The sequence below is a fragment of the Antechinus flavipes genome, chromosome 1 (assembly GCF_016432865.1).
Source record: "Antechinus flavipes isolate AdamAnt ecotype Samford, QLD, Australia chromosome 1, AdamAnt_v2, whole genome shotgun sequence".
Lineage (NCBI taxonomy): Eukaryota > Metazoa > Chordata > Mammalia > Dasyuromorphia > Dasyuridae > Antechinus > Antechinus flavipes.
The window spans coordinates 538,394,992-538,422,275 of record NC_067398.1 but is presented as its reverse complement, the minus strand read 5'-3'; the positions used below and the strand labels follow the sequence as shown (position 1 = coordinate 538,422,275).

Below are 27,284 nucleotides of genomic sequence, written 5' to 3'. Positions count from 1 at the left end.
CTGGGAATGCCAAAGTAGATTAGGAGGTTTATGCTTAAAAGAAAGCAGCACCTTGTGCCGGTAAAACTTGAACTTTTCCCATTTAAAAGATTTCCATCTATGCAAGTCTAGAATCAAAAAAACCACATGCTCAATATTCCCATAGCCATGCAGTAGCAGTGGAACCAAGAAAATTAGCCAAGACATGATTGTCTCCAGAAACTTGCCCAAAGAATTTCTATGCATGTGTCCTTCACTGCCATCACATTCTTCTAGACCCAATTCTACTTGTGACACTTCCTTGTATACTGGTCACATTCTCTCTATTACCTCTTTGAAGCCATCATTATTTCTTCATTTTTGTTATCTCCAATCCGAGCAAGTATCTTGCAATAACAAGTAACACACTACCCTTCCTGATTTCCTCCCATTGGCTCTCTTCTCTCCTCTCCCCATCCTGGCAATATTACTTTGTATTTACTTTATAGGTGCAACAGGAACATTTAATAGAAATTTTTTGGATTTAATTGAAATTCTTTAAAACAGGAAAGAAGCACAAACATTAAGGTATGCAAGCTTCTTCCTTGACTACTCAACTGGGAACATAGGACTATCTAAAGATAACTAAACTTCAAATGAGCAGGAGTCTTCCAGTCCAGGTTTTTGCAACTCTGACTTTCGTGTCAAAGAATCATGTGGATAGGTTTCTCAGTCAACAGCACCTGTGTTCATTAGGTAACATATATGAAATGATTATACCTAAACATATCTACCCATTCCATTATATGTTAACTTAAACTCTAGAACCTTTAAGGAAACCAGGACAGATAGAATTTGTATTTCCACCTCATCTTTTGTTTTCCTTCCCCTTTGAGGCAGTTGGCAGTAGAATGGATAGCTCTGGGTTTGGAGTCAGGAAAACTGGATTTCAAATCCAGTGTCAGACCTTTACTTGTTGTAAGACCTTAGAAAGTTATTTAACCTCTGTTTATCTCAGTTTTCTCAACTGCAAAATGGGGACAATGATAGACCTATCTTGCAGGTATCGAATGAGATAATGTTTGTAAAAAGTACTTAGCACAGGGTCTGGCACACAGTGGATACTATATAAATGCTTATTATCTTCTCTTTCCCCCATTCCCATTTAAAATCCTTCACAATTTGTCTCCAATCTATCTTCACAGACTACTTCCATAGTACCCCTTTTCTCCATGTTCCAGGCAAGACTAACCTACTTTGTAAATATTCCATAAATAACATGAGTTCTCCAAACTTCATTCTTTTGCCCAGCTGTCTTCTCTGTGTCTATTCTCCATAATGTTCTCCCTCTCTTCAATACTAAACACAAGCAACAATATCACTTTTCCTGATTTCCCCCAATTGGTTCTCTCTTCTCCTTTCCCCATCCTGGCAATATTATTTTGTATTTACTTTATATGTGTTTTATATTTATTTCTCCCAAGTGCAAGTAAAATGTAAAAATTTTTAGCCTTATTTGAAATACTAGATGGTTTTGTCTTCACAGTAACAGTGGTGGGCACATTGTCAGGGAAGAATAGTAGTATTTAGGGGTCCAGCTTTTGAATTTTCACTGACATAGGGAGCCCAAGGGAAAAAACATCCTTGGCCAATGCAGATGGATACCTGCTCTGTAACTTAGTCTCACAGAATATTGCCTGGGGTACTGAAAGATTAAGTGAACTGCTCATAGTCACCCAACCAATATATATGAGGGGCAAGACTGTTTTTTCTTGACTTCCAAGGTCAGTTTTCCATCTGCTAATGCAAACTATCTTATCTGTGCTTCACATATAACAAATGTTCAAACAAATTTTTCTTGAATTTAATTGAACTATGAGGGTATCAACCAGCAGTAACAAACAATAGCATTTACCAACATTAAACTATCTCTCCAACTCTGAAACTGATTGTAGCCCACAACTCAAAGGCACTAAAAGCAGACTCTTCTGACCAGTGTTTCATTAAATATCTATTCCACAAAAACATCTAACCTTCTAATGTACACAGACTATTGTGCTAAATTCTCAAGAAAATAGGCAGGTTGGGTAGTAGCTAGCAGAGGCCTTGATCTGAGCCAATTCAGTCCAGTAAGAAAAATATGGGAACAATACTAGATGTAGATTTTTTTGCTTTCAGTATTCTATTTTTCTCCAGTTATATGTAAAAACAATTTTAACATTCATTTTAAAATTCTTGTTTTAGATTCTCTCCCTCACATCCTCCCACCACCAAAAATGCAAGCAATTCAATATAAGCTATACACACAGAGTCATGCAAAACATTTACATAAAAGTCTACATGTAATTTTGAGGCAGTATGGGATAGTGGAACAAAGGACTGAACTTGAAATCCAAAAGACCTGAATACATATTTTACTTCAAATACCTACTAGCTGGGAAAATCTTCCTGGGAAAGTCATTCTACCTCTCTGAGACTGAAGCAGTCTCTAAGTTTTATTTTTTTAAATTATAGATCAGTTGCAAATAATGTGTATCCTTGGTATATTGATATATTATAATACTAATAATAATAATTAGCAAATATATTATGTATTAAAGTTTGAAAATGATTTACAATTCTATTACATTTGATCCTCAAAACAATTCTGTAAGGTAGTGCTAATTATTATCTCTATTTTGTAGATAAGGAAATAGCAGGTAAGAGGTGTTTCATGATTTGCCCAAGGTCACACATATAGTAAGTGTCTGAGGCAGAATTTGAACTCAAGACGTCCTGATTCCAAATCTAACATTCTATCCAATGCACAATCTAGCTATCTATTACAAGTTAAGAACAGTAGAAAGTAACAAAAATTAGGAATGTATGATGTCTGAAGGGAACACATTTGGCCAGAAGACTAGGAAAAGCTTCATATAGAGCATCAATGCCTTGAACCTCACAGGAGGGATAAGGTACCCTAAGAGAGGAAGGAATTCTATTGTAAGTTTGTTTACATGGTGGAGAAAGGAGATCCCAAATTTGCAAAGTCTTTATGGAAGCTCAAGGCAGAGCCAGTCCTGACATATCTATGATGAGGTTTTTTGTGCCATGCTATACACTGTCCAGTGATTTAGACCTAAAATAAACTAAAGAGTTTGAATAATAATGAATTTGTTAAAAAGCCAGCAATAACCCCATCCTTGACTATTGTTGTTGTTAAGTCGTTTTGGTCATGTATGTCTCTTTGTGAGCCCCCTCTTTGAGGTTTTCTTGGCAAAGGCACTAGTGTAATTTGCCATTTCCTTCTGCAGATCATTTTACAGATGAAGAAACTGAGGCAAATAGAGTGAAGTGACTTGCTCAGGGTCAGTATCTGAGGTCAGATTTAAATTCAAAGATGAATCTTCCTGACTTCAAGCCCAAAATTTGATCCACTACAGCACCACCTAGCTGCCATTCATGAATACACTTTGTCTACTCTTGTGGAAGGAGATAGGCTCATATGGCAAAAATATCATGGGGAAATAAAAATACCTGTCCCCAGAAATTAACCTGATATTTGAGGAGGACACTGTTGATCTGACATACCATTAGTGTAACTTGTTCTTTGACCTTTCCTTCCCACTGGAATAGCAGCATTTTCCCTTCCAAAATATAAATTCATTTTCTCACTCAATCTCCTCCTAGGACCAATGAAACACACCTATAAGCCTGCCAGTCAACATTAGGGCTGAAGCTTATGGCAATGATTTGGAACAAAACTCACCAGCTCAAATGTGGCCTGAACTCTACATCGAGGTCTCATTAGCACAATAATAACTAAACAACAGAAAACCACAAAATCCTCCAAAGAGTCATGTTTGAAACAATTAACTGAAGAGTTCAAGGAGAAACAAATTTTGACCATTTATTAGCCACTTTTATTTCCTTCACATTAAAACTCAATTTTTGACAATCTCTGACTCGTGCAATCTTTCTTAATCACCTTTTTTAAACATAGCTCTATTTAATAAACTAGGACTGTCAATAATTATTTTAAAGCAAACAAAAAATAAGACTATTTTGGGAAAACAATCTAGCATAAGGATTATTGGTCACCAATCCCCCTTCCCTTACCTATACCCTCATAGCACAAAAAGGCATTTCATTTTTGCTTTGTTAACAAACCACTGTGTAAAGAAATGCCATAATTTTTGAGTCTTAGGAAATCTGGGATTCATTAGGTTTCATTTTTATATTTTTGATTCAATAACAACTGATTTTCAAAAAATTCTTTTATCTACTTTTGATTTCATTTATTCCCATTACTTGAAGAATCAACATAGTCAGATGGTTTACAAATCTAACTTCCAAGGCTCATTCCAGGTTCTCCCCTGAGTTTTTATGCAAAATTTCCAACTGCCTAGTGGACATTTTTCTACCTGGAAATCTTCCTAGTTTATTCAAACTCAATATGTGCAAATCAGAAATTATCATATTCTCTCACTCCTAGATTGTTTGTTTCTATTGATTACATAGTCTCCCCCCATTTTTAGGACTTCATAATGTTCCTCGGTTCTTTCCTTTTCCTCATAACTCCCACATCCAAACATGCAAATCCTGCTGATCCTAACTTCATAGTATTTTTGGTACCTATCTTTTCTTCTTCTTTCACAGTGGCTGAGTTCAGCCAGAAGATGCAATTGATAAAGTGCCAAGCCTAGAGTCAAGAAGATCTAAGTACAAATACAGCCTCAGACACTTACTAGCTATGTGACCCTAGGCAACTCATTTAACCTCTATTTGCCTCAGTTGCTTCATCTGTAAAATGGGAATAATAATTGCACCTACAAGAATCAAAAGAGATAATATCTGTAAAGTGCTTCTCACAAGGCTTGGCACATACTAAGGGCACATAAAAGTTAGCTGCTGTTATTGGTCAGCCTTCATCACACTTCCCTTTGAGCTACTGTTTCCCAATGGTCTCTCTATATTAATTTTTTCTCCACTTCAATCCAAACTCCATATAGCTGATAAAATTAACTTCCTAACCATTTGGGAGGATGTAGACAAGAATCTCATAGAATGACAGGCATGGGGGGATTTTTCTAGATCAATGTCGTCATAGAGCTATTTGAGCATTTGAATTTCAGGAGAGAGAGGGAGGAACACTGGAGAAATGGAAGGAAGGAAGAGAGAAAGGAAGGAAAGCAGGAAGGAAAGAAAGAAGGAAGGAAGAGAGGAAGGGAGTGAGGGAGGAAGGGAAGGAGGGAGAAAGGGAAGGAGTCAGGAATGAAGAGAGGGAGGGAGGAAGAGAGGAATGGAAGGAGGAAGGAAGGAAGGAAAGAAAGAAGGAAGGAAGAGAGGGAGGAATAAAGGAAGGAAGAAAAGAAGGAAAGGAGGAAGGGAGGGAAGGAGAAAAGAAGGGAAGGAAGGAAATAAAGGGAGGGAGAAGAGGAAAAACAATGAAGGAGGGATGGAAGAGAAGAAAAATAGAAGAAAGCATTTATTAAATACCTACTATTCCCCAAAACTGTGTTGAATAGCTTACAAATATTATCTCATTTGATCTTATAAAAAAAATAAGAGGTAGATATGAGTATTACTCCCATTTTACATTTGAGAAAACTGAGGCAAACAGTGGTTAAATGACTGATACAGTATTTAAATTCAGGTCTTCCTCAGGTCTATCCACTATATCACTTAGCTTTCCATATAGCATGATAAGGATATATCTGGATGGAAAAGTGTGAATATGACATTAAAATAAAAGACATCGATGACACTTTTAAAAATTAAAACATACCTTTCCTAATGCATATCAAACCATATTACTTCCTTCCTGAAAACCTTCAGTGGCTCCTCATTATTTATAAAATACAAATCCCTTTATCTGGCATTTAAGGCTTTTGACAACCTGCTTCCAAAATACCTTTCCAGCTTCATTACACATTATTCCTTTTCAGGTACTCTATATTCCAATCAAAATATAATGCTAGCTCTTTCACATTCTTACTGTGCCCTTTTACACCTCAATGTACTCACACAAGCTTTTCCCCACATCTGATAAATGCACTCTCCCCAGCTCTGCCTGGTAAAATTCTTTGAATCCTATAAGGCACAGAGCTAGGTCCCAATTAGTGCAAATCATGAAACCCCTTGAAGTGGTCACATTATTCCAATTTGCACTTCATATTTCCATTGGGTCAGAAACAAAGGCCACATTTTTACACAATCATAACTTCAAATAGTGTGAATTTGAAAATATGTGATCATTCTGGGTGATTTAGTAGTTCCACTAATAGGGACTGAGTTGTGTTAACTTTTGCATGAAACCTTTCCTGATTCTTTTCCTATACTTAAGTTAAGATCAACATCTTTCATCTTTACTCATATTTTCTTATTGTTTCTTATGTGTTGGCCAAATCACATTCTATCAGTCTATCTGATGTTCAGTTATGTCCAACTCTTTCTAACTAACCCCATTAGCATTATTTCCTTGGCAAAAATATTGGGATAGTTTGCTATTTCCTTCTCCATTTCATTTTATAAATGAATAACTGTGGCAAACAGGGTTAAGTGACTTGCCCAGAGTCACACAACTAAAAAGAGTCTGAAATCAGATTGACTCCTCCAGGCCTGACAAAGATTGACTCCTCCAGGCCTGACACTCTAAGTACACTGCACCACCTCAAAAGCCCCAGACCACCAAGTAAATTGAATGCTCCTTGAAGACAAGGGACTATCTTTTTTTGACTGTGTCTTTGCTATACATCGCATTAAAAAACACTGAATGAATACCTGATATAAAAAGATCTGAATTTGAATTCAGTAATGTGATTTGGGAATGTGAATTAGGCCAAATTTCAAAATTATCAACTTATACATATGGAATTCTTTGTCTTTGTCTAAAGAATAGAGTATTGGATTATGACTTCACAAGTCTCTTAAACCTTTGTATTGTTATGCTTTAATCAAGGGGGAAAAAATCTAAAACCAGAATTTATAATTGTTCATTAAAAGTAATCCTTAGAAATAACAAGCTGAACCCAAATTAATTTCTGAAAGAAGTATATTGTTGCTTTTCTGTAAGCATGGCACAGAGCTTAGAGAAGGAAAAAAAAACTACCAATAAGTAAATGAGCTTAAATTGCATTCCTTTATAATTTAAAACAAAATGAGAAAGAGATGTATTAGAGAAGGAAGGGAATTAACCTTGATTTTTTAAGTCTTACAGAAGGAAAGGAATCATATTTTCCCTATATCTACCCAATTTTACAGTTTTGAGAACATCATAATATTCCACTTTACCAACTCATTTTCAGCCCTAGATATAGGATAATAAGGAATGCTATTTGACTCCTATTAAGGAAAAAAAAATTCGATCATCTTTCATGATTTCTATGCCATGCAATTTTTTATCTGAACCTTCCAAAGCAGAAGAAAAATAATGGACATACCTACAAGAGTATATGAAATCAGGAATTCAGGGAGGATAAAAGGACACAGTAGCCCAAAGCTTTTCAGAGAATGAAGGGAAAATAACAAGCTGATATAAGTATTAGCTTTTTTATTTGAAGGAATAATAATAATAATTTCCTAAATAAAATACTCTTTTTTCACTTTCATTCCAAAACATGTTATCTTTCTATTCCTAGTTATCACCTAATCCTTGTTTTCACTACTATACAAATTTGACCATGGTAATTAATGTTTTTTTTTTTTAAAGTGTCACAATGAACAAGTGATTAAACATTTGAAGAAAGCACTAAGAAAATACAAGAAGGTGTTTTAAAAGTCAGTGTTGGGTTTTGTTCTTGTTTTTTAAACAGGTAGTCATATGCAATCTGAGTTAACAATTGATATTTGCCTCAACAGAATAGGGGGCAAAGTGCATAGCTAAAAGGAAAAAACATGCATTGGGAAGGTGTTTTCTAGCTCTTCTTGAAAGTCATGAAGATTACCTGATCGACTGGAATCTCAACTTGAGTGTCTTCATCTTCTTGTACTTCTGCAGCCCCCTCCATTTCAGATCTCTCTGTTCCGGCTTTGAAAATGCCTTCATCTACAAAGGAAAAAAAAAAAAAAAAAAAAAAAATCGATTAGGAGGGGAAAGGAAAGTCCAATTCTGACATCGTGTGGCTTCATCCTAGAACTACAGCCAAAATCTTATTTAGGGGCGGAGCAGGGTGTGGATATATTCTTAATAGGCACTTGTATTACATTTAACCAAGAAGGCTATTGTTGATGATGTTGCTTTGCTTTCTATCAAATGTGTACCTTTCACAAAATATAGAAACGGGAGATTTTAGGTCTATCCGAGAAAGCTCCTGACTTTAGTTCTGATTAATACCTCTCTCCACCTCTCTCCCATCCATGAAATAGAAATGATGCTTGGCAGGAAAAGGGGGAGTGAGGGAAGCAAGAAACCTTTCATTTCAAGCACATCTGTGATTAAAAATCCTAATTTCCAAGAGAAAATGAGCACTTAGTATTAATATTGATATTATTCAATTTATATAAGACAATTTAAATCTTCTAATTTGAAGTCAATATGTCCTACAGGTTAGGTTACAGATTCATAATTCCTTTCACACCCCACATAAGTCATAATCGAGCCTGTATTTTACAGATCTCCCTGTGCGTTTCCAGTAATACATATTACTACTTAATTGACTTCACTGTAAGGAAAATAAATTGATTTCTATCACCTTGCTCTATTTTTTTTTTAACAAAAGAGGATTCAGCTGCTTGCAATACCTGAACACAGTCTTTAATTCTCCCTTTCAGCTTTCTCTTCTCTAGGCTAAGTAATCAGAGAATCACAAATCTATTACTTAGTCCAGCTCCCACTCTCTGAATAGATGAAGATCTAAACCTTTCTTCAAGATGTGATCCCCCCCCCTTCAATAGTAAATCGTAATGTTGATTCACTATCACAGTCAAGAAATGTTTTCTTTCATGTAGCTTAATTATCTCTTGCTGAAATTTAAACTCATTTACACTGTTTTGATCTTCATAATCCTTCACATACTTAGAACATCATATAGTCATCCTTTTCCGTGCTTCTATTATCCATGCTGTTTAAAAACTATTTCTAGTTCTTTATTATTCCTATCATATCTATTTTCCTATTTCAATAAATTATTTTTTACTATTCTTCACTGGACTCTTTCTAATTTTCCCATGTCTTTTTTAAAAACAACCCATCATATGTAATTTACCTGCAATCCCTATCTCCCAGTCTCTACCTTAAACTTACTTCTTCTTTGAAATAATGGAAACAAGCATTCGTACTGGGGTAAAAGGACCTGGCTATATTAACTTGCTACCCGTGTGATCTTGATTCAAGTCATATCTTCTGTCTGAGTCTAGGTTTCCATATCTGTAAAATGAGTGGGCTGGACTATATGACCACTACACCCCCTTTTTCAACCCTATGATCCCATAATTCCATGGATCCTTCTAATACCCAGTCAGTCAGAATTGATATCTAAAATTCAGAGAGCCCTTTGTTTGTACCTTTCCTGGAAAACTATTATAATCTGCTTTGTTTTATAATGATCTATGAGAATCTAATATATCCCTATCTACTAAATTTAAGTTCCCTGAGGGCTGCAAGCTCCAAGACTGTATCTGATTTGTTGTGTATCTTCCCTGGTGTTTTGTACAGAGTAGAAAATTGATAAATGAGCATTTATTAATGCTCATTATATGGAGTTGAATTCTCTATTATCCACATAGAATTACCTGTTTTGAGGATTTTCTATGCAAATTTGTAATCCCGGGATGTTTGTTCTTACCACCCAGCATGCTTCTCAGCTATCTCCCCCTACTATTAATTGCTATGTGTTTAATACAAAGACATTTTTATATTAAGCTTTACTTAGACTGTGTAATTTTGGTATGTATGCTGCATATACAGATATACATAATGAATTACAGAAAAAGTAAATATTCTATACTTATTTTTTAAAATTCTCTCTACTTTTGATCATTTCCACCAACTACTCCCTTCTAAATCAAAGGCAGCCTATATTTTACTATGGATATAAAAGATGCTATGCATATGAGACTTTCTGCCTGGATCTTTTCATGTCATAATATTGTTAATACACTGAAGACTTTCAATCCAATACGTAGTTGTGGTCAAAAATTATCAACAAACTGTTAAGTATAATCAGAGAAATTTTTTTAGTAAAATCAAAACAGAGGGCATAATGTTACTTTCATAAAGATATGTCTGGAATGTGTAAAGTTCTTGTCTCTAAATTTTGGTAAAGGGAAAGTGCACCTCAAAAGTGTTTGAATTCTCTATCAAGACATTATAATTTTGCCAATCAGAAAGTAGAATATTAAGAGGTATGATCAACAAGATAGAAGTGAACAAGATTTCTTACCTCACCAAACTCTGTAATATAAGAGACTGCCCCCTTTGAAGTCTATACCCAGTGATTTTAGAATCAACAAAAGGAAACATTATTTTGTACAATAATTAAAAACATATGAATTTATTGTCCTAAGAGATTGTACAAAAGAAAAACACAATTAAGTTCAAGAAATTCTTAAAGTTATCATTGATAGATCCATAATAGGTTATGGTCCTAATCTTCTGAAAGCAATCATACTTTTCCACAAAAATGTACCTCAGAGGTAATATCAAAGACACAAAATTCTAAGAGGTGGCTTAGTATAAAGGATCAATTGCTGAATTGAGAATAAGACACTGGTTCAAATCCAACCTCTACCACTAACTGAGTGTGTTACTATGGATAAATCAAAGCTTCTTTGAACTTCAGTACCCTCATTTCTGAAATAAGGATAACACCTCAAGAGTGTTATATAAGAGATTATGACCACAGTTATTATCATAAATTTAGAGCTGGAAAGAACCATAGAGGCCATAGTTTCAATTCCATTTTACAAATGAGGAAACAGATCTAGAGAGATTACTAAATGCTTTTCTTAGGGTCACACAGGTAGCAAATTAGTTGAGGCAAATCAGGCTTATAAAGCAAGATCCTCCTTTCAACTGCATCACAGTTCTTCCCATGACAAAGTCTATAAAGTGATTTGAAAATTTTTAAATGACATAGAAGATCAATTGTTAATGTTACTGAACTGGACCTAATCTATCTTCCAATTCTTATATTGTTTGATGTTATGATCTATTTTTGTTTCTTTATCCCAGTATAAAGCATTTACTTCTCAAAAATATTTACAAGGAAAATCAGAAGAAATTAAGGAAAATAAGGTATTCAAGTTCTATATGAAATAAATATTGCTTTAACTATTTCTACAACAAGGTTATCACAATGGAAAATTAACTCAATAAGTCTGTATAACTGACACAGAGAAGATAAAAAGAAACAAATGTTAGACAAAAATTAATGTCCATTCTTAAATTGAGATGTACAAGTCATCTCCTATGAACCTTTGAAATAAACACAAAATAAGAACAAACAGTGACTAAGAAACAGAAAAATCTTAAGACAACATGGAAATATAGCCAAGGAAAGTATAATTCAAAGTAGAGTGCAAAAGAGATGGCCAGCTTGTAGGAGACAATCATAAAAAAAGATGTTTTTAAAAATTAGTCTATTTTAAAATAGAAATCTGTTGCATACTGCTAACATATAAATATGAAGTTACCTCTCAGCCACCTGTGATATATCAGAGGCTAAGAATAACATTTTGAGAAGCAAATAACCTAAAATAATCACTATTTTAGTTTTGAATATATTAGTAGCAACTTTACCTTTCTCACTACTTTTCCCAACCATATAAAAATTGGAGAAGACATCACAGAATAATGCCTATACATGAAAACCTTCTAGAGATCTAGAATAAATGAATATAATAGTGAATTTTAATTAGCCCTCAACTCTGGAAAACCTAATTTAAGTTCAATTTCTGCCATAAAGTGGCTATTGTGACCTTTGGGCAAATACTTTCACCTCTCAGTTTTCCATTCAACCCTCTAAGGCTAGAAAGTAGAGGGCAGGCGCTGAACTGTATTATGAAAGGGAATTTCTCACCAGGATTTTCTTCACCAATAAAATTGTATAAGCAGTCAAACATTTAAAGAAAGAAAAGAAAAATGTTTAGGGGAAGATGAAGTCTATTAAGATGGTAATATCAAATAAGTTTTATTTTAATTAATAGGATGATTTATTATTAACTATTAGGCGCATACTATATGCAAAGCATTCTGCTTAATGTCGTGAAGAATACAAGCATCAAGTACTTTGTAAATTTTAAGGATTTCCATCAATTTAGTAAGACAAGAAACAAAGAAAAGATTGCTAGATACAAGTACTCTTTGTAACAGTATCATCTGACTCTCATTCATGTCCATATTCTACAGGGTTGTATATAAAATGACTTGAGAAGGGAATATCTACCTATTGGGTGGATCCATTGGGGCACTCAGGCCATTCATAAGCCATTTATTTCTTAGTCTTACTACATGACTGGTCTACATTTTATCTCTAATATCATTTATGATTTATACTACTGCCCAAGTACAATTCTTTATTAACAAGAGATTCTAGCCTATTCATATCCACCATTCACTACCTCCCTTATTTCCTTCTGGATGCAGTATTCCACAATATTCCAAATCATTTCATTGTGCTACTGGGGCTGTAGTTTTAAGGTCTTCACTGCTCCTTGGTGGCAGCCTTGGTGCCTGTGGACATGGTGTGTTTGGGCATCTCCCTGGGCAGCAGCTGGCACCCGGCTGTCTGGATTTCACATGGCGTGATGGCAGAGTGTTTGGTAGAATGCAGCAGGCCAGACATCTTGCTGCCAGGGATGCATTCTTTGTGTGATGAATGAATTCATGATGCCCATCACCCTAGAATGAGATGCCCTCATCTTCTGACCGACTTCAACACCCTGTCCACACAGATGGAGCAATTTCCTTGAGGTTAGGCTTGTACTTCTTTCTTGGTACCTTGGTCACAGACTTTTGGTAGCCCTTCTTTAGTTCAAAGTATTGTGCATGTCCTGTTTATCTCAGTAGATCATAAATTTCTTAAAGGTGGAGATCATATCATCTACTGATTGTAGCCTAACACAAAAAATTATCAACAATGCTGACCTAAATAGATAAACAACAAATAAACCCTCATATGCAAAATGTCAATTGAATGGTATAGACAATAGGAGTTATATTTGCTATTCAACTTTAATATAGATAGATAGATATGTAATTTTTCCACAGATTATCCCAAGTCTATGCAAGATATTTTGTTACCCTTCAAAAGTGAATCAAGATATAAAACAAAGAGAATAAAAATTCTATCCATTATTTGCCTAAAAATGTTACACAATGAAAGGAATTTGTTCTATTTCTTTGAATGCCACCATAGAAAAGTAAATGAAAATTGTCCTAAATTGTTCAAAAACAAAAGACTGAAAATTTAGAGCATTTGCTTGAATAACAAAGAATAACATTTCACCAGTAGCTGTATTCACACAAACATTTGGAAAACACACCATTTCATTCCACCATTAAAGCTATTTTAAATTTATCCAACAAATGGCAAATTTTGCTCATAATGGCAATGTAATAATAAGGGCAATTAAAGGAGAAGACAGAGAAATCAGGGACCTCAGTGCACTTGCTTAATAAAACACTTATTATTAATGTTTATTCATCGAAGGACTATATACTCTAGAAAATAATCCTGTTCTAATCAATGCCTAAAACCCCTGATTCTAGCCAAGGCATGTAATATACACAATAAAAGAAGGAAAGGAGGATCCGCTGAAAGGATCATGTTCTTAAGATCCTTTGATCCTGCTAGACAATCATATTATACCCAGGGCTGTGCCAAGCAATATTTAACAACCAGCTTTCCAAAAATAAAGCATGATGTACTTTTAAATTGAATCTGTTAATTTTTCCAGTATTTTTAAAGTCTCAACAATCAACAAAATAATAAATTAAACATAATTTATAGCATTTAATGATTTCTGAAGTGTAAATAAATGTTGATTCAAGTATACCTCATATAACTTACCAAACTCAGTGATATTAAATAACCACAGCAAACTGAGGCAGCTCGATGTATACAGAATATTATGAACAACTAATGATATCCATGTGACTTTTTCTGCAAAACTAAGAGAACTAAGTTTCTAAGTAGATTTGCCCCGATCAGAGTATGTAGGACTGATGGCTATAGCCAAATAGATGCTGCTCTTCTCCTGTTAAAAATTAGGTTAACAACAGAGAAACAAGGATTGACCATGTACCCTTGATATACATATGCCATAAAAGCATTCTAGGTGCTTGGAAGGACCTAAGAGACCATATTGTCCAGCTCTCTTATTTTGCAAATGAAAAAACTAAAGTCCAGCAAGTTATGCTTTTTTTCAAAATAATACAAATAATAAATATGAAAACCATATTTGGAACTCAAGATTTCTGAATTCAGAGCTGTTGCTCTTTGCAGTGCATCCTGAATAGAAATTTGTTGAAAGATGGATGAAGCTTCTTTATATTAAAGCTCAATAATTATTAAATTGAATATGATTGTTAAATAACAAGTAATAGAATGAAAGGAGAAAAAGAGAGGGAGGGAAGAACAGAGAAGATAATCATACCTTTTAAACCCTGAATTCAGTCAATTATATATAGACTATACAAATTTATTCTGAGCTTTTTTTTCACCTACAGATCATGAATTGATCTCTCAATGTATAATAGATAGAAAATATCAAATACTCCAGGCAAAATAAAAACACCTTTGATTATTGTTCAGTGATTTCCACCATCAATTTTATTACTTAGATTGAAGAAGTGCTATAGAGACAGGAAATCCACAACATTAACATATCATTGTGCCTAGCTCATAATATATGTGGATCCATTTCCTCTACAGGAAAATAAAATCGGAATATATATATTTTAACCATTCTACAACCAGAACTAAAATGAATGCATTTTCTGTTCTTAATGCATCAGTATTTCATTTCATTGGAATTAAAATTCTTTTGTATATTCACACAAATGAGAAAACATGCTAGAAAGATGCATCCAAGTTATTGATAAAAATAAAAATTTAAATATTTAGGCTCAAGAATTAATAACTTACAGAACACAATTTTATCTGAAAATAGTAAAATTATTTGAAGCAAAATGGCAATATGTATATAGTATTTTAATGTGTCTCACATCTGAAATTGACTGAAGCTTGACAGTGGAGAAAAAAAAATTTCTGTCATGATGATCTGTCTTGAATACTTTATGGAAATCTGAGACATTTATTAACTGTGATCTGTATAAGTAAGCAAGAAAGATAATGTGACAATAAACATTTTAATGTGATTTACTATTGAGGCTACATCTCATAAAAAAGCTCAATTTAATTTAAAAAAGAAAATATTTTTAAAATATAGCTCATTAAGCCTAATAGATTATTGAGAAAAATGAAGAGACCCATGGAGTTTATGTTTTGCAATAAATAAGATGATTGTCTAAGAAGAAAAAATATTATAGACTACATGGTTATGGAAGGTCCATATACAAGGCAAATCATCTTGTTCCACTGCAGTCATTCTATGTGTCACATCTGTCACCAGAGAGAATTAAAATTGGTATGAAGTAGATATAAAAATGAATTTTATTAGCTTAATGTTAATGTGATCTACACGTCCTTATCTGAAAAGATATTAAATTCCTAATATCATTCTTCATGGAAATAGATTGTTGTCATCATAATATCTCATTGACAATTGAAGAAAGCATTTCTAAAAGACCTGACCTTTTATAAAGCAGTCTTCTCAACTAATATGGAATTTAACAAATGCCAGAGTAAAAGAAGCAGGTGAGTTGCCATGTAATAAATACTTCATTAGAAAGGAATACTGGTCAACCCTGATCTTTGCTATAACTTATGCAAATACTCTTACCCAATGATTAAAATATTATTCATATGGAGAATAGAGCAAACTATTAAACAGCAGTGAGTTTTCTATGAATATAATTAATTTAATACTATGATACAAACTAAATGGGTTTTTTAATTACTAATCTGCATTTAATTGTGTTCTCTGATAGTCAAATGGAAACATTTTATAAATTTAGAAACATCAATAGTCTATAATTCTCAATTTCTACTATTATTCCAAAGCCATTTTCTTATTACATTATAAGACTTTTTTTTTCTCTACATACATGTGTTTGGCTTTTTTCTGCCTCATTCTTCATTTTTCATGTTATATAACACTTCCAGTCACCAAGATATATATCTTCAGACTCATCCTTTACTTCTCTCATCCTTTCTTAAAACCCATATAAAATGAGTTGCCAATTCTTATCAATTCAACCTCTACATTTCTCACACCCACTTCCTTTCTCAATTCGCATTCAACCACCAAGTTCAGGCTCTCATCATTTCTTAGCTAGACTATTATAATACACTCCTCTTTTCTCCCTGACTCAATGTTTTCTACTTTATCATCCATCCTCCTCTCAGCTGCCAAGCTGATGTTCCTAAAGTCCAAACATCTGATTATCACACTACAATGCTTTAAAAAGGGGGGAAAAACCAATTCAATGACTCCTTACTGGCTCCAGGATAAAATACTTTCCCAATCCTTCCAACAACTAGTACATTCCCTCTTCTACACCCCCCATAATAAAAATCTCAGGTATTTATTTTGAATATATTTTGCAGACACTTCTCTATGTATATGTCACTTTCCTTTAAGTTGTTTGGTGTCAGGGAAACTGTTTTAGTTTGCGCCTTTGTATTCCTTGAGCTTGGCCAAGTTCAGAAATTGAAGAAATGTCCCATGATTAATTGAAAAGCTCTCTAACTGCAGACTTCAAACAGGAAAAAATGAAGCACCAAATTATTGTCTGCTAATAAACATAACTGACTGAATGACTCTGAACTGATGTCCATAATATATCACACCATTATACTTCATTTATCTTTTCTTTAAATGGGCATAATGATATTTCACAAATGTAATTATTAAATAAAACTAAAATGTCACAAATTGTCTCAGGTTTTACATACAAGTCCATTTGTTTTTCTTCTCCTACTCTGTTTTCCATTTTACGTTTCTTCATATGTGCAAAAGTCAGATTCTCTCTACAAACTATCAGAATTCAAAGGCTAGGTGAAATACACATTGATAATGAATGTACCACTCATTGCTTTTTATGATTCTTTTTATAGTTTGTTTGCAACTTCACTTCTCTGGTGATACCATTGCTAGAGGATATGGGCTAAAATGTGTGAAGACTAAAAAAATCATCATGTTTAAAGGGAATCTGCTTGGGCTAACCAATAGCAGCACCTTTATACTGGCATACATAATTATAAGAAATTACTTTGCATTGCCATTTTACTCCATTTAATTGATTGAATGTTTCCACTTCCCATCCAGATATTCTGGAGCTGGCATGAAAATAATCTGAGAATTACGGATCCTGATTTCAATTCTGAGCATGCCAACTTATTAATGTGACAAGGCCCAGACTTGGCTGCAATTATGGAAATAAAGACAGCATTAGACATCAAATGAAACTCACATTAAATACAAGGAATATAGGCAATACCTTGTTACGGTTAATGGACACGGTTTTTGTTTCTTTTAACCATCTGTAAATAACAAGAATCCTGATGGTCTGTCACTGGGCCTCATCAATAGTAAGCAGTAAGAAGCAACTCACTGAGGTAAATTTAAAGTATAGTTAAATTAGCTCATTTACAACCATTTCTTTTATCATTTGATCTAGATACTGAAGGTTTGTTGTTGTTGCTGCATTTATTTTTTTTGTTTGTTTGTTTCTACTCTTCTTTTTTTGCTTTGTCAACATATTTAAATGTTTTTGTGTATCAATGGATAATGAATTAAACCTTTCCCAAAAAAAATTATTGTAGATTTAAAGAAAAAATAGGTTCAGTCTCAAGCTCTACCTTTTTTTTTAATGAAGCCTTTCCTGATCTCTTCTTCTTCAAATTTGCCTCACATACTTCATCTGGCTTTTACTTTTGACCCTATCATATTCTACCTAATAGAGTAAATACCTGATCACACAAAAAAAAATCAGCAAAATTCATGATGAAGTTTCACTTAAATGTTTATTTCTAATAATTATTATTTATAACCTTAAATAAGGAGATGATTGCAAATAATAACTGTGAAAACCAGTGTTTTGGCCTGAGTCCCCAAAATTAATCACAGAATCTCAGTTTATAGGAACATCAAAGTCTTTTTTAGTTTTGTTCATTCTAAAGACAAGAATCCTTCTAGAACATATCTATGGAAACCCAGAATCAAATATAAAATCCTGTTTGGAATTTAAAGCCCTTCCTGTCTTTCAATTTTCTTCCATGGACTCAATAATCCAACTATTCTGACTTAACTATTGTCCATATGTAACATTCCATATCTCCCACCTTCCACGTTTTTGTACTGGTTATCACCCTTACCTGAAATGCTCTCTATCCTTAATGCTCTCTATTCTGAATTCTGTCTTCTAGCTTTTTTTCAAGATGCAGCACAAATCCCATCTTCTGGAGATATCTTTCCTAGTCTTCACAGGATTTAGTCCCTTCCCTCCAAGATATCTTCCAGTTACATTATATATACCTATAATGTACATTTATTTATATGTTATCTTTCCTGTGCTTGGACAAAATGCTTAGGCTGTAGTAAGCACTTAATAGAATATGTTCTTGCTTTCTGGCTAATTGTCATATACTTCTGCCATTCTTTGCTGCCATTTTCTTAACCAGGTATTTACTTCCCCAATGGAAATTTTTCCTTCTGAAAGCCTTGGATCAGGAGCACTGAAGATAATGAAAATACCTCAGAATGCCTAAGATCTTTAGTGTTTTGCTGAAGACTTCATAATCTGGGACAGCTAGATGGCACAAGGGATAGAGCACTGGTCCTGAAGTCAGGAGATTACTGTGTGACCCTGGGCAAGACCAGGAAAAAAAAGGACCTCATAATCCTTAGTACTAATTTCTAGAGTCCTTCTCTTCGAATTCATTATTTTCATGTTAATGAGTAGTTGTATAAGACTTTAATTGTAAACATATTATAGAGTTAATGCTCATGATTTTATAAACTGTGGGTATTATTTGGGGGTGAAGCATGTACAATATACCTCAACCAACAGGAATAAAGAAATTATATTTACTGAGTTTATATCTAATGCAATATGCCCATTTTATTGATTGAGCAAAATTAATTATCTGATTCAGAATTATTTAGAATTTCACATTTGTCTGGTCAAAATAAAAAAAAAAAGATTGATGTTGTTCAAGTTCAGCAGTGATTAAAGGATATCAAAGTTCAACACATGGGTGAGAATATTACCTTAAAATTAAATAATGGGGGCAGCTAGGTGGAGAGCATCAGCCTTGAAGTCAGGGGAACCTGAGTTTAAATCTGGCCTCAGATACTTAACCCTTCCTAGATGTGTGACCCTGGGCAAGTCACTTAACCCTAATTGCCTCAGCAGAAAAAAAAATTAAATAGTAGAAGAAAAATTTACAAATGGCTATATGTTTCATGCTATCAAAAAGATCCTTGTACCTCATTTTGGCATGGAAGTGATGTTGGGTTCACACAAAAAATGGCCAATGAAGTACATATTCTTGAAGATTTTAAACAAACTAAAAAGACTTCAAACATATTCTGGTTGACAAATTATTATGTCTGTCATGTGAGAACCAACCCAAGTATGGGGTGGCTCAATACTAACAACTCAATCACTAGATGAGGAATTCTTTGACATTGAAACTCATCAAATAAAGAAAAATAGAAAATATATCCAATTAATTCTTCGCAGCTCCTTCAACTTTTGCAGTGAATGTAGTGGAGGACCAGAATAAGGATCTAAGGGTATTAGCAAGCATTTCATTTTTGTCACATCTATAAACATTAATTTAACTGATCAAACTCTCAATGGGAGATTTTTATCCAACCCAATCTTGATCTTTTCACTAAAATTGAAATTAAAAGATATAAAAGCTCCCATTAAGTGCAAGAATTAATCACAGTTTCTACTCAAAGAAGTAAATAAAGAAACTGATTAAACTGGTTTCATTATACCACCAAGGGCAAGATGATTACCTGGGCATATTATTTTGTGATGCTTATGAAGAAGATGAGGAAAAAAAGAGTATCATAGATATAATATATCATAGAGTACTATATATATAATAATATATAATATAACATAATAGATAATTATGCACAGATGTCTATTGCAAAGGATGAAGAAAGAGACAAAGAGAATGAGAAGAGAAACTGGATGCAGGGGGTTCAAGGGAAACAGCACAAGCTTAGAGTTTTTGCACAAAACAATAATAGTGTGTTCAAAGGAAGTAGTTTGTTTCAGACAATTAGTTTTGTCAAGTGTCTGGAAAGCAAGCATGTATATCTCTCTCCATCCCTCTATTCAATCATTGCCAAGGCCTATTGATTTAATCTTCATAACAGCTCTCAGGAATGTTCCCTTCTCTCCTGTGATGCCGTGATCACCTTAGTCAAGACTTTCATAACTTCATACTCATGGTCATTCAGCTAATTCAGCTGTATATTTCTATCCATATTTCCCTTTTCCAGTGTTCAGCACTCTACTCCCTACAGCATAAAGGTTCACATGTTTAAAAAAAAAAAAACCATGTCCTGTGGTTATTTCCCTCTTATTCTATAACCCATAGCAAACTATATACATATAAGAAATGCTCAATCCATATTTGGTAGATGAAATAATATTATAAAGTAACCTCTCAGACAATGCTAAATGCTATAATGATTAAAATGAATGGCTGTGTCATCAAAAATAATGCTACACAGCATTCACAAAGTATAAGAAAACAAAAAAGAGAAATTGTAAAAGAAAAATTCAATTTTCTTCTTAAATTTGCAGTCTGGGTGCAACTAGATGGTACAGTGGATAGACATTTGCCAAGAGCTTCCTTCTCCTCAGCTCATAACATTTTGATGCTTTCTGCTACTATAATCTCCTTCACCCATCTCACATATTGGATGACTCTTCTTACCCAGTACATGTATAATTGATCCCATTTCATCCTGACTGCTCCAGCAGACTTTTCACTCTCTATTTTCCCTACTCCCTTCAGTTGTCAATCTCTCCCTGTCTAATGACTTATCTTTACTATCTAAAAATATGTCCATAGTGAATTTCTTTGACAAAGAGACTTAACTCAGTTTCAATTGATCAAGGATGGACAGAAGCAGCTACACCCAAAGAAAGAACACTGGGAAATGAATGTAAACTGCTTGCATTTTTGTTTTTCTTCCCGGTTTATTTTTACCTTCTGAATCCAATTCTTCCTGTGCAACAAGAGAACTGTTCGGTTCTGCAAACATATTTTGTATTTTGGATATACTGCAACATATTTAACACATATAGGACTGCTTGCCATCTAAGGGAGGGACTGGAGGGAGAGAGGGGAAAAACCGGAACAGAAGTGAGTGCAAGGGATAATGTTGTAAAAAATTACCCTGGCATGGGTTCTGTCAATAAAAAGTTATTATAAAATACAAATATATATATATAAACAAAAAAAATTTGTCCATGTCTTCTCCAAACTCAGAAATCATTACTTGATCATTCTACCCTTGCAAATTATTAGTCCCAAAGGTCTTCTGCCTTTTGTGGCTAAACTCCTTGTGAAGTCAATTCTACAATACTTTCTCCACTTCCTCTCTTTTCATTCTCTTCTTAACTCAGTATGGTTTGGCTTCTAACTTCATAATTTAAATGAAAGTGCTCTGTCCAAAATTAACAATGAGCTCCTTTTTGTTATTTCTTTGTATTCTGGGGCTTTACATGATATCTCACATATAATAGGCATTTAATAAGTTAGACATGAAGCTAAGGATGTCCAACATGGGTAAGTGATGGTTCTAAACAAAAAATTATGGTTGACATGGCTGATCTAAAAGCAATGGAGAGTTTGAACACAAAACAGTAACACATATATAGAAGATCATTAGGATGTAGAATGAATAGGCAAATCAGTTGAAAATAATTAGATATCTTGATTACACAACAAAATTAGTTATTTCAAATTAATTATATTGGAGGAAAGATGTGGCTAAAAAAAAGAATGTTTTCGACTTTCCACTAAGCAAAAACAAAAATAGATATTGCAAGGTCAAGAATTTCCCTTTAAATTTTTACATGCAAGCTTCTAAGTTTTCATTAAGAAATTTTTTTCAAGAGAAATAAAACTTTATTTTTCCTACCTTCAGATATAGTTATTGGATGCCCTCAACATAAAGCCGATGAACCAAAAAAATCTGACTGCAACTGAAGTCCCAGTGGAAATAAAAATGTTAATGTGTGATATGAGTATAACATGCATTTAATATACAATATACAGGAACATTCAGAACAATTTATTCTTTTAGTTCAAAATGAAAAATAGAAGGTTTAATTTAAAGACATCAAATGGTTTTGGGATTTTAAGAAAACATCCTAGATTTCCTTAATTATTCTTTGGTGTTATGTTCATTCTTTCCTACAAAGGATAGAAGGAGGGAAGGCTAAGGTGGGGGAAGCAACAGGAGAAAGGGGAAAAATAAACCAAACCACAGGTGATTAAAATGCATTCATAAATAAGTAGAAAATTATTGTGGAAAAAAAGACTGAAAATTGAAATAATTCTATAATAGAAAACAGTGACTTTATAAGACTTTCATGAGAAGAGTCATATTAGCTATCTAAATTCACAAATTTGGTTGCTTTGTATATGTGCATATATACATACATAAATATAATTTTTAATCACAGCTAAATTCTCAAGGAAAACCTAATCTTTGTTTATTTGTATAATATACAAACTAATTTACCAATGTTCAAATAGATAAATGGTCAAATTAATTTAGCACATTCTCTAGTTTTTTTTTTACTCGGGCTGTAATACTTCTACCAATGAAAAACAAATAAAAAGTCTCTATAAAAATGCTCTGGAATGAAAAGGAGGTTCATAGGACCTCTAAAAGTACGACAGATTCTGCTATATTGGGAAATTATTCTAACAAGGTGCCATACAAAGCACAATACATTCTATATTCAAATAAGTATCTACTGTATTTAAATACATCAAATTCAAGGCATTTTCAAACTAGATGACTGAACCTGATATACCAACAATCATACAGTAGTATCTGGCTGGCTGTTGTGCACTGCCACAATAATAAACAGCGGTTGATTTGACAACATATTCATTAGCAATGCTAACAGTGTCAGAAAAACATATACAATTATTTATTTATGCATATTTCCTCTTGTTTGAGAGAATAAATATAGACCCATCCTTTGTGTATCAGATTTTTCCCCAGTTTCCCATTTTTCTTATTCTCCCAAGTCTCATGCAGGCTTATGCTATTAGCGTAACTTCTGAAGAGATCTTTGAGCTTTCAGAGATGAAACACAGTGGCAATCAAATAACTGAATAAATGCATAAATAACTGATTAGGCCAAAGAGAGCACAGCGAAAGAAATTTCCACAATAAACAATTCATGTAAATGTTTTGTGCAGCTGACATAGTTCCCTGGATTTAGGAGCTTTCCAAAATAAGCCATAAATATCTTACATATGACTGTGCCAGCCATATTCTTTATCTTTGTCCACCTGTGGATTTGCTACCAGAACTGTTACTAGAAATTATAAAATTTAAAGTAACACACACACACACACACACACACACACACACACACACACGCACACACACCCTAAAAAAGAAGGAAATTCCACACTGAAATGAAATTGAAATAGTGCATGATTAAGTCTATCTGTTCAAAAATAATCACTTGTGCAGATATTCATTCAATCCATTCCCTTCTTTCACTGTTCTGAAATAGCAAGGGAAGTAAAAATGTGGTAACATGATCAAAAGTTTAATTTTGCATTTCAAACCCAAGTCTTTTAACTTCATATCATTCCTCCCTCCCAGGATTTCATAATTCTGATGCTCATATTTGTGACAAACATATTGATTCCCTTTCATTCAGTATCATATAAGCCCAACCATAAAGGTCTGAAGACTATTTTCATCAAGGATTCAAATAAAGGTGCTTTGAAGATATAGCTCCCCAGTGAGACCAAAATGTTTTTTTTTCTATAACTATCCTATTCAACTTAAATATATTTATCATGAAAACCTCAGTAAGGGAGCGTTTGTTTTAAGAGTATGAGTATTCCCACTAATACCAAAGCACAGAAAGAAGTATGCCGCAACTGGTTATAAAGCAGCAAGACATTCAATATTAGCACATATCATTACATGTACAAATAAAATATATTTGCAGAAAGTATTATTTAAGAGCTACCATTCCTCATAGTGCTATCCTCCCTCTCTCTCTCTCTCTCTCTCTCTCTCTTTCTCTCTCTCTCTCTACCAGCTACATTCCAACATAAAGTCCTTTTTATTTTCAAATCCCATCAATCAATTAGCAACTGAGCACCAATCGCATACCTAGCATTGCATATAAGGCAGTAAGAGGCACAAAAGATAGAGAAAATATTTCTCCTACCCACAAGAAACTTCTGCAAATAGCACATACATGCACTTGTACACATATCCCTCAGGCAAAAGATGCAGTATGTATGTGTATTTCGGTGTGAAGATATACATATTGACTTTTAAAATATTTAATTATACTCATATGTATTAGAGAAGCACAGTATAGTTATATAAATGTTAGTAGATACTAATAGGTTAATATTTAAAAGGGAATAAACATTTATTAAGTACCTACTACATGCAGGCATTGCACTAAATATTTGACACTCATTTCCTCATTTGATCCTCACAACATCCCAGGGAGGTAAAGTGCTATTATGATACTCATTTTTACAGTTGAGGAAAGTGAGGCAGACAAACTTTGAGTGGTTTTTCCAGGGTTACACAGCTAGGACATGGTTGAGGCTCGATTTAAATTCAGGTCTTCATAACTCCAGGCCCAGCATTCTAACCACTGAATCACTAAGATGTCCCAAACAAGTGGAAAAGGAAATCGAGGTTACTCAAAGAAAGCCTTGCCCAGGGAAATGATCTTTATCTGGGCATTCATTAATGGTTTGTAGACATATAAATAGAAAGAAGAAAAGGGAATACCTGATGTGGAGAATAGAGGGAGCAAGAAGAGCTACGACAAAATAGGATGGTAAGAAGAACAATCTGACCAAAGTGAAAGGTGTCTGTTTAGGAGTGGAATCAAAATTTGAACTATTTTATGAACTAAATGCCATTTAATCCAATACTTTCATTGTACATATAAAGAAAGTGAGGTCATGCACAGGGTTTCACAAATAATAAGTAGAAGAATCTAGATTCATATCTAAATTCAATATACTTTTTTCCCTTTTTAACTTAGTAATTTTCTCATTACATGTAAAGATAATTTTCAATTTTCATTTTTGCAAGATTTTGAGTTCCAGATTTTTTTCTTCCTCCTTTTCTTCTCTCCCCAAGACAGCAAGCAATCTGATATACTTATAGATGTACAATCATTTTGAATATATTTCCATATCTGCCATGTTGTGCAAGAAAAATCAGAGCAAAAGATAAAAACCACAAGAATGAAGAAAACAAAAACAAAGTGAAAATAGTATGCTCCAAACTACATTCATCTTATATTTTCTTTTTTCTGGATGTGGATGGCATTTTCCATCACAAGTCTTTTAGAATTGTCTTGGATCACTGTATTGCCTAGAAGAATTTAGTCTATTATTGTTGATTACGCAATCTTGCTGTTAACTATGTACAAGCTTTGTCCAGGTTCTGTTCACTTCACTCAGCATCAATTCACGTAGGTCTTTCCAGACTCTTTTGAAATCCATCTCTTCATCATTTCTTATAGAATAATAGTATTTCATTACATTCATATACCACAACTTATTCAACCATTTTCCAAATGATGAACCATCCAAAACTAATTTCCAATTCCTTGATATCACAAAAAGAGTTGCTACAAACATTTTTGTACATACATGTCCTTTTCCCTCTTTTGTGATTTCTTTGGGATACAGAGCCAGTAGGAGCACTGCTGAATCACAGAGTTTCCATAGTTTTATAGCCCTTTGTGCATTGTTCCAAATTGTTCTCCAGAATGGAGGAATCAGTTGACAACAGCTGACCAACCATTAATGTCCCCATTTTCCCATGTCTTCTCCAACATTTATGATTTTCTTTTCTTGTCATCTTAGCCAATCTGATAGGTATGAGAGTTGTTTTAATGTGCATTTCTCTAATTAATAGCAACCTTTTTTCCTAGACCATGAAGTTGGATAGATCAGGAAGTGCTAGATTATAAAACTTATAAAATCCTTGAAATCTAAGCATTACAGGTTTGTCTCTCCTTCTCCCCTCTCTGTCTCTATCTTTGTCTCTGTCTCTGTCTCTATGTTTGTCTGTCTCTCTCTGTGTGTTTTGTCTCGATCTCTGTGTCTCTTGTCTCTTTATCTCTGTTTCTCCTTCCCTTTTTCCCTCTCCCCTTTTTCCCTCCACTCTCTCTTTTTGCTGCTTTCTACTTAAATAGAATCTTTGTCTTAATTCACAGATGATATGTTAACAGGGTATAGCTAATCCTTTCCTATCATTTCCATCAAAAGCACATAATAACTGATAATATTTAGATTTTGAATGCCATATATTCAATTTTCCTTTTCCACTATAAGTAGAAAACATCCACTAGCCATTCTCACTAACCCTATCCTTATCATTTCTTGCATTCATACTGTCAACACATGTCTAAAGTGTATATATTAAATATTCTCCTTTTCATTAACTCTTCATGCCTAGATATCCTCAGATTTAATCCAGTAGTAAAAAAAAAAAAAAAAAAGGAAGGGGGGCTCTTACTATGAAAGATCCCTGGGTATTTAGCTCCTGATATCAAAAGATTGAAGGAAAGGAAAAAGATCCATGTATTCCTCCTGGTTCTAAAATTGTACCACAAAGATGATTCTGATTCTTACAAGTCTTGCCTCAAAATGACCTCATTTACAAAATTTCAACAAAAGGAAGAACCCTTTATTGTCGCCTCCTTCCCTCTTTTTCCCTCTCCTTTTACCTCTCTCTATCTCTCTCTGTGTGTCTCTGTGTCTATGTGTGTGTGTCTCTCTGTCTGTCTGTCTCTCCCTCTCTCTTTTTCTCTGTCCTTTTTGCTGGATTCTTCTTAAATAAAACCTTTGCCTTAATTCACAGTTGACAGGTTAACATGGTATAGCTAAATCCTTTCCTACCATTTCCATTAAAATCATATAACAACAGATATTTGAATTATCCATAATCTTAATATCTAAATCTATTTAATAGATAGGGGTTTCATTACTGAGCAA

The 27,284-nt window shown here is 33.7% G+C and overlaps 1 protein-coding gene across 5 annotated transcripts in view; it reads right to left on the bottom strand.

Moving 5' to 3' along the window:
* DCDC2 (doublecortin domain containing 2) overlaps positions 1–27,284 on the bottom strand; it is a 204,081-nt gene that overhangs the window by 23,050 nt on the left and 153,747 nt on the right. For all 5 annotated transcript variants that reach the window (XM_051970611.1, XM_051970613.1, XM_051970610.1 and 2 more), the window contains one exon: positions 7,884–7,984. In XM_051970611.1, the coding sequence (XP_051826571.1) occupies positions 7,884–7,984 (101 nt within the window). The remainder of the gene's footprint in view (positions 1–7,883; positions 7,985–27,284) is intronic.